This window comes from Myotis brandtii, unplaced genomic scaffold, assembly GCF_000412655.1.
Source record: "Myotis brandtii unplaced genomic scaffold, ASM41265v1 scaffold194, whole genome shotgun sequence".
In the NCBI taxonomy this organism is placed as follows: Eukaryota; Metazoa; Chordata; class Mammalia; order Chiroptera; family Vespertilionidae; genus Myotis; species Myotis brandtii.
This window is the reverse complement of record NW_005357232.1, coordinates 1,846,062-1,855,005: the sequence shown is the minus strand read 5'-3', so window position 1 is coordinate 1,855,005 and position 8,944 is coordinate 1,846,062. Positions and strand designations below refer to the sequence as shown.

The 8,944-nt window shown below is 35.2% G+C and overlaps 1 protein-coding gene across 7 annotated transcripts in view; it reads left to right on the top strand.

The window, feature by feature from the left end:
- Positions 1-8,702: 8,702 nt before the first annotated feature.
- MBIP (MAP3K12 binding inhibitory protein 1) overlaps positions 8,703-8,944 on the top strand; it is a 21,387-nt gene continuing 21,145 nt past the window's right edge. For all 7 annotated transcript variants that reach the window (XM_014538610.1, XM_005864973.2, XM_014538608.1 and 4 more), the window contains exon 1: positions 8,703-8,907. In XM_014538610.1, coding sequence (XP_014394096.1) covers positions 8,779-8,907 — 129 coding nt within the window. In that variant the 5' untranslated portion in view covers positions 8,703-8,778. The remainder of the gene's footprint in view (positions 8,908-8,944) is intronic.

Below are 8,944 nucleotides of genomic sequence, written 5' to 3'. Positions count from 1 at the left end.
GTAAAATAACAACAAAAACTTTGGGCCTAGAAATCTTTGACAAGTCAACTTATCAAGAATGAAAACAAAAATAAAGGTATTTTCAGACACATAAGAATACAGAAAGCTAAACACCCACAGATTTTGTTTTAAGATGTTTGGAGAAGTGGACTTGTAACCACTCTTTTAAATGGTGTTAAATCAAAATCAGGAAGTGAACTTTTCAGAACAGTAGAAAATTAGAGGTAGAGCCATTGTCAGGAACACCGGGGAACAGTCTGTGCTTTGCCCAACACCCTCTCCCCACCCTAATGAAAATATAGCCCTACTTGATTAGCATGAATTTGGCTTTCTGAATTTTGGAGGATGTTACCTGTGGAGTGTCACAACCATTGCATGACCCATAAGGTAATCAAAAGTCCTAATAAACCTAGTAAAAGCAGAGATAGACCTCTAGTTCTGACCAAGATAAGTTACAGGGTCCAGATTTGTCCTCCCACTTGGGGGAGGGGAGGTTGGGGATAAAGACAGCAAGAAGCCAGGGCGGGGGGCGGGAAAGCAACTTTTGTTTTCAGACATTGGACAACAGGAAGCATAGGACTGTGATCCCTGAGAGAAAAGTAACAAATACATTGAGCCCTGCAATAGCAGCACTTTATGGCCTACAGACAGTTTCCAGTCTGCAGCTCAAAAAGGTAGAATGCAAATAAAGCCTGTTGAGGAGATCGTGATCACAGTTTGGGGGGGCAAAGCAGCTTGAGTGTGCGGCACAGAGTAGTAGGGAAAAGGGAGCTCTGCAGAGAAAGAACGTTCTGGAGATCTGCAGAGGGGCTCCCTTGAGTCTTTGGCTGAGCATTGATCTGGATGCATGTGAGAGGAAACTACCTAGGGCTAGAAAGTAATAGGCAGAACAATTCCCAGTGCTCACACAGGAATGAAAATAGTTTGTGTTCTTACCCACAAGAGTGAAAAGCTATTGCGATGCACGGGGCGTTGATCAGAATACTCAGAATGGGTATTACCTTAGTTGTGGGTCAAAATTAGCCCTGGCCTAAGGCTGCTCTGGGCATGCCAAGACAAAGCTTAAAAACAAGCTTCAAAAGCATTCAACTGCTTATACATAACTTAACTGCATACCAAAATAAAAACCTATTTAAATGAATGCTCCATCCAGAAACCAATAGTGTAAAATTTATAATACCTGGCAATCCCCCAAATCAGAAAAATATGACTCATAACCATAAGAAAAATAAGTCAGTAGAAACATACTCAGGAATAAAATGGTGTAACTAACAGATAAGTTATTAAAATAGCTAATATAAATATACTCTTATGTTAAAAAAATAAGGAACCATGTCTATGATGAGGACAGATATAGAAGATATAAATAAGATTCATATGGAACTTTTAGAGAAGATAGGTACCATGTATTTTAATACACTAGATTGGATTGAGAACACATACATACTTCAGAAGATAATAAGAATGAACTTGACATAGTAATAGAAACAATTAAAAAATGAAGGACTAAGAGAATAAGAATGGGAAAAAATGACCAGCCGTCTAAGATATTAACAAGTGGCCTAACAGATGTAATAGGAGTTTCAAAAGGAAAAAAAAAAAACAGACAGGTGGTGAAAGAGATAATATCTGAAGAAATAAAAATTAAAAATTTCCAAAATTGATGAAACACAAAGATCAAGGAAACTCAATGAACCCTAAGTGGAATAGAAATAAAGAAAATTATGCCAAGACACAACATAATTAAAATTTCTGAAAACCAGCAATAAAAAGAAAAATGTTAAAAGTAGCCAGAAGAAAAAAGACATAAAGCAGAGGACCAAAGTTAGGAATTACAGCAGACTTCTCAAGAAACAATGCAAGTCAAAAGATAATGGAGACACATTTTCAAAGTACAGTAAGAAAAAGACAACAGACTTCTTTGCCCAGCAAATATATTAAAAGTAAAATAATTTTTCAGAAAAACAAAAATTAAGGAAAGTCATTGTCAAAAATCTTCTCTATAAGGAAAATTAAAGAAAGCTCTTCAAGCAAAGAAGAAATATCAGTTTAAATTTGGATCTACCCAAAGGAATGAACAGCACCAGAAATAATGAATATGAGGGTTAACATATAATACTTTCCCCCCATTTTTTGGTTTCTTTAAAAGACAACTGTGCAAGACCAATTTTTTTTTTGTGGGAGGTTATAATATAATTTTTCCTAACTATTCTTGTTTATTTTTCCATATTAACTTTAAAATCAACTTTACAGGTCCAGAAAAAATATTTGTTGATATTGTTGATATTTTTATTGAAATTGCATTAATTTTATGCATCAATATGGGAAGAACTGTCAACTCCATGATATTTAATTCTTAGCCAAGAACATGGAAGGTCTTTCAACTTGTTCAAGTCTACTTTGTTTTTCTCAGAGGTGTTTTAGATTTTGTACATTTACTAGGAATTTAAATCTTAAATTTTAGGAACTACTGACTTGTGAAAATGAATTAGAAATGAATACAAACTACCTCTAAAATTAAAATACAAGTCAGTAAAACTGAGATTAAATTTGTAAAGCTTGATTTGCATGATTTTCCAAAGAAAACCTATTTTTAATATAAGGTAATCATTTATAAAATAAATAAGTTTATTAATAATTATAAAAAATGAAAAAGTGTGCCCTTCTTCCCTTGAATGAGCCATTTCCTTTTATTTGGCATATCTTCTATTAAAATTAGTAACTTACATATTGTTTTTCTACTTCTATCAATTATTGAAAGAAAGGTATTGAAGTCTCCAAATGTAATTGTGCATTTGTATCTTTCACTTCTATCAAGTTTTGTTTTAGATATTTTGAAGATATGTTGTTGATGCATAAACTACTGTCTTTGGTGAATTGACCCTTTTAATATTACATACTGCTCTTTTGAGATTTACTTTGTCTGATATTAAAATAGTCCTCTTTATTTCTCCTTCATACTTGAAAAAGAGATGTGGAACTTAATATTGCCCCTCTTGAGTGTGGGCCAGTAACTTGCTACTAACAAATAGAATCAGATGGAAATGACCATGAGAGACTCGGCCCTATAAGGCACTGTGGCTTCTGTCTTACTGGCTTTCTCCACAGTGATGACAGAACCACCAAGCAAAGCTACACCACAATCTCTGACACACAAAACCTGGAAGATAAGAAATGTTTGTTGTTTTAAGCCATTAAATTATGGGGTAATTTGTTATACAGTAGTACATTACTAAGATTGGAGTTCTCTAGGTTTCTTGGATCTGTGGTTTGAAACTTTCATTATTTTTGAAAATTTCTCCTTTGTCATCTCTTGAAATGTTTCTTCTGCCCCAATCTCTCTATTCTCCTTTAGGGATTCCAATTACGTGTGTGTTAGGCAGCTGATGTGGTTCTATAGTTCCTGTATGCTCTACCGGCAGTTTTAAGGCACTGGCCAAATCAGCTTCATCATGCCCCACTTAAGACACCAATGCCAGCTGAGCAGCACCCTCTTCTCTGAGGGACTCCACAGAGATGTTCCTCTAAGCTCCCAAATTTTAAGAATTCCAAATTCTTCCCTTAGTATCCTCAGCCCTAAAGTTGTTAGCTGAATTTGCTGACTCTGTGATATATTATTGTTCCTTGTTATCATTTAAGTTAATAAATTACCCTAATTAACAATTTTTAAATTTTTCAGTAAAGTAACAGTTATGGTTTGTCTCTTCACTAAATCTTGATTGATTAAAAAATTGGCACAGAGTCCCAATAAACAAATCCTTAAAGATGGAATTTTGAGATTGGTTTAATTGTGTCCTTGGACTCAATTATAGTGCTGAGCTCTTTGTTAATAGAACGTAGAATGCTGTGATCTGTTGCATGACATGGCAACACAATTAGTCAATATTACTTCAACCTACTTAATCATGGAAATTTTTGTTGAAAGAAGCTTTTTATAGGACTAGTATTTAGCAGAACAAACTTTGGAAAATGCTGACTTAGTCACACTTCTCTGTTCAATGTAATCTCCCTAAACACATAAATCATATTCAAATTACTGCTCATGTGTTACCTACTTAACTTTTACTCATCATTTGAGCTTCAATCCTTGTTTTACCAGTGTTTAGATATTTTCCTTGACACAGAATCCAAACACCTCACAAAAGGAAATAATTGGTTGTATTGCTTTATACATCCTTCCAACATGATCATTGTCACATTATATCATAACTAGTGGCCCAGTACACGGATTCGTGCACCTCAAAAGGAAATTAATTAAAGAAAGATTCATGCGGTAATTATGTTATTGCAAAAAATTACATGTCAAAATAGTATTTATAATATTATAAAATTAAAATACAAAATATTTTAATATTGCTATTTGCCCTTTCTCTATAATAGAAGTGTCAGTGATGAAAGAAAATTAGTAAAATGTATATGGAAATAATATATAAATTGATTAATAAATAAACAATACAACATGATATAAAAACAACAAAGACATATTAATAATAACAAAAACATGATATAAAAACAACATTGATAAAAACAATGATTGATAAATCGATTAATAAATGAACAACATAATATAACAACAAAAACATGATATAAAAACAAAACATATAAAAACAATAAAAGCATGATATAAAAATAACAAAAACATGATATAAAAACAACATTGGTAAAAACAATGACTGATAAATTGATTAAACTTATTCTAATATCTCCCTGTACACCACATTAAGAGTAAAAACACTTTCAGAGTGTTTGACTAATTTCCCTTGTGATGAAGTATTTACAACTTTAACATCGCACGCTCTTCGAACTTGAGAGAAAGCAACATATAACTGACCATGTTCGAAAACGGGTTCGGGTAGGAATATTCCTACTTTGTCTAGAATTTGTTCTTGTGATTTATTAATAGTCATTGCAAATGCTGGCATCACTGGAAACTGTCTTTGAATTCATTTAAATGAGAGGCCAGTTTATTTAAATGCGCGAGTCAACGTTTATTTTTAAATTGCCAGTGCCCATCATATGTATAGCCAGTCGGTCAGTTGGACAGACAGGCAGTCGGTCACTTAGCCATATATATTTTGTTTACATATATGCCTAGCTCACTAGAATTGGAGCTCTCTGAGACTCCTTGTCCAATTCATCTTTGTACCTCCAATGCTGATCAGACTGGCATAGAGTAAGTATAATTAATTTGTATGCCTATCATTCATTATAATGGTTATGTAAGCCAGCTGTATTTATTCACTAAGAAAAATGTGATCACATTGAATTTGGTATTCCAGAAGAGGAAAAACAGACATGCTTTATTATTTATAACATCCTTACTATGTATTACAATTTCACCTCGAGTAGAAACATGTTTTTTTTTTTCTGTTTTACAAATCTGTTCACCTTAGATAGGCAAATAAGTTTAGCTCAACAAGCATATACTGAGAAATTACTCTGTCAGAAATTGCTAAGCCTTAAGTACACAAACATGATACATATAAATGTCCATAGTTAATGGGGAGACAGATTTGTAATCAAATAAATTTCAGTATCAATGTGATAAGTACAATAATGAAAGTATATACGAGTTGTAGAAATAGGTTAGCAGAAAAGATAAAATCTTTATGAGAAGGAATATGAGGAAAGACTCCTGAGGTGGAGTTTGAAGGAGAAATGGGAGTTTTCCAAGCAGACAAAAGGCAAGGATATAAATGTAAAAACATGCAGGCAAAAAATAGTAAAGCTTTGAAGTAAAAACAGTTTCAGGAGTATTAAGCACCAGATGGTTTATGGTAGAAAATGAGGCTGGAAATTTAGGCAAAAGCTAAATCATGAGAATAGCCTTAGTTGCCATTCTAAGGAACTTGGACTTACCCAACAGGTCATAGGGAGCCAGAGAAGGCAAATAACATTTATTTTTTGTTTTCTGCGTTAGGGAAAATTTGTACTACCATAAATTGAACAAAAATCTTTTGAGCACATATAATATCTCAGACATTTTGCTAGACACTAATAGAGTTGTACTTTTTTAAAAAAAAATCTTCACCCAAGGATATGTTTTTATTGATTTTAGAGAGAGAAGGAGAGGGAGAGTAAGAGAGAGAAACATCGATGTGAGAGAGAAACATTGATTCGTTGCCTCTTGCATGTGCCCCAACCAAGGCAACCTGGGTATGTGCCCTGCCCAGGAATCAAACCCACAACTTTCAGTGTACCTGACCACACTCCAACCAACTGAGCCACACTGGCTAGAGCTATAGAGTTGTGCTTTTAAATCTCTTCATAAAGAACATTTTTATTGATAAGGTAGGTAGCCTACATTTCAACTATTGTTTCTATCCTCTCAAGAGTAAAAATTTGCAGAATAGTATTTCTAACTCTTGCTAGTGCCAACACCAACAAACACTTTGATTTCTGCCAAGCGGAAGATTTTTCAGCAACTCACTTTATAAACTGTAGTCTTCTACAAAAGGCAAATTATTTCCTTTATTTCATTTCTAAATTTTATAGCTTTCATTATATTTTTGTTATACATTACTATCTATATATTTCTATTTAAAGTGAGCCCAATGAAATCCACATCTTTTCAGTCTACAAACTCTTGTTTAAAATAAATAGAAGAAAATTTAATTTTTTCCAAACTGGAGATAATAGGCATCAGGAAGGAATTAGTGGCCCCTAGAAAGAAGAACTGTTGCATAAAAGAGTTAAATTCTAAGTATTATCAATGTTAAGTATTATTAATGCTAAGACATAAGTGGAAGCACAGAATTACTTTGTGCATCTGTTAGCAAGATGTGTCCTAAGGTATCAGAAAGCCTAAGAGAACTAGTAAGGGTGTTATGCTTAGCTTAAAACTGGAGGTAATTAAGCATGTGTGGTATGATCTGATAGATTATTTTGGGGTTTTGGGAATGCTCAAAAATATTTCCACATACATTAATGGTAATTGCGTCTTGGCTTTGCCCCATTCGGCTTATGAAAGGTTTGATAAGAACGCTCTACTTTTGGATATTGGGGAAACCTGTATATAAATCAAATGTCTATCAATTAATTCTATATTAGGAGTTCAAGGAAACAAGTAAAATTTGAAATTTCAAAAAGAGTGATGGCACCTAAAGAAATAAGCAGTACCTGCTTTATTAAAGATTGTATTCTTGTATTATACAAAACATGTTCCAAATGTGTTTCATACCAGTATCCTAAATATTGGGGGGGGGGGACACACACACACAAAGCCCTCCACAAACCATCTTCATATCTAGATTAAAAAGAATGACCTGAACTAGTTGCTAATTTGTTATATAATAAAAACTTCTAATTAACGCATTACAATTATTCTCTTCTTAACAAGAGAAGAAAATATGCTAACATTCCAAAGAATCATGCCTTCCCGTCAGATAGGGGGACAAGTGTCTTGAATGAGAAGCTTGCTCAATATGGGATTATATATTGTGAAATCTTTTTCTGGATATCTCTAGATGTAGGCTGGATTGCAAATTGTATAGCTTGCTGTGAACAAGGGAACAGAAAAGATTTCTCAAGACCCTGTCAAGCCTGGCAATCTTTAGAAATGAAAGACTAATTAAGAGGCTCCCTAGGGACAGGTCAAAGGAATTTTTTTTATCCCTACTGCCCTTATCCCAGTTCCTTGATGCCTTATTCCTCCCCTTTCATTCAGCCTACTTTAAAATAAGAATACGCATTGTGCAAGTTCCACCTATGCTTCCTCTACTGTAATTCATTAGACTATTAGAATTAAGAATTTAAAATTCTTCTTCCCTTATCTCTAAACTGTTATTTTTTTAAGTGTTTTTGAATAGAGCTTAACACTAAAAATTCTTCTAAAACTTGTGTGTGTTTTTTTCAATGGGACACCATTTAAAAATATTAGACTTTGATAGGCGATTACAAAGTCCTTCAAATATCTTTTAATAAAGCTATCTGATAAATAACATTGTCAAATTTCAATTCGGATTTATATCTTCCTTTTAATTTCCAAGATTGTGCTGCAATGCAATACTTGCGTTAAATTCCTGTTCGAATTATATTGACAGTGTTTCATTTCTTTTAAACAGTTTTAGGGTGAACGTCCTCACTGCATCCCTCAGAGAATAGCAACTCATCCACGTTTTAAAAGTTGACATAATTATTTAGCAGACTTAAAATACTATTCCCTTGATAGTGAGGCATAATAGAGCGTTTTATTGTTCCTTTCCTCCTCTCCTTCGAATGAAAAATTAGTGACGTTAATTTGAGTAAGTTTTAAACAACCTCGTAGAGATGAAAACGTTCTATCCCGTTAGGGCAATTCTACTTTCCAACGTTTAGAAATATGTGTGGGCACCTGCATACCTGAGCAGCGATCTTTCCCCCAGATCACTCCACAGTGACATGTTAAAATTTCAACTTTTAATTTGGGACTGAAAATCTACCCTTTAATCATAAGTTTCCTCTTATCAGAAACTCATAAGCAACATCTGGGCCCTAGATTCTAGGGAGTCAAGAGACTTCCCAACGCTAACCCTAAGCGGACCACACCTGCAGTCGGCACCGCAAACCTTGCTGCCAGCCTCACCAGGTGGCAGCCACCTCCTCCCAGTCCTCGGCGTGACGTCATGCTGCACCTGATTGGTGCATGTGCTTGTCAGTCACAGACAAAGGCTGGGTCTTCCAAGTCCCGCTCTTCCCAAGACGCTGTGTTTTGACGTCATCGCCAAGCGACGAAAGCAGAAGCGGGGAGGGGTGGGGTCGGGAGCGCTCTCCCGTGGTTCGGGGCGCCTGCGAGGTGTCATGGCTGCTGCCGCTGAGCACAGACGCCCGTGCGTCGGCGACGGGAGCCGGGAGCAGAGCTGCAGCCCCAGCCTCTCCCAGGAGGTGCTCTTGGAAGTCGTTCGCTCCCTGCAGACCCTGGCCGGGCAGGTGAGTGGGGGCCTGTGAGAGCTGGGGTGCGGACGCC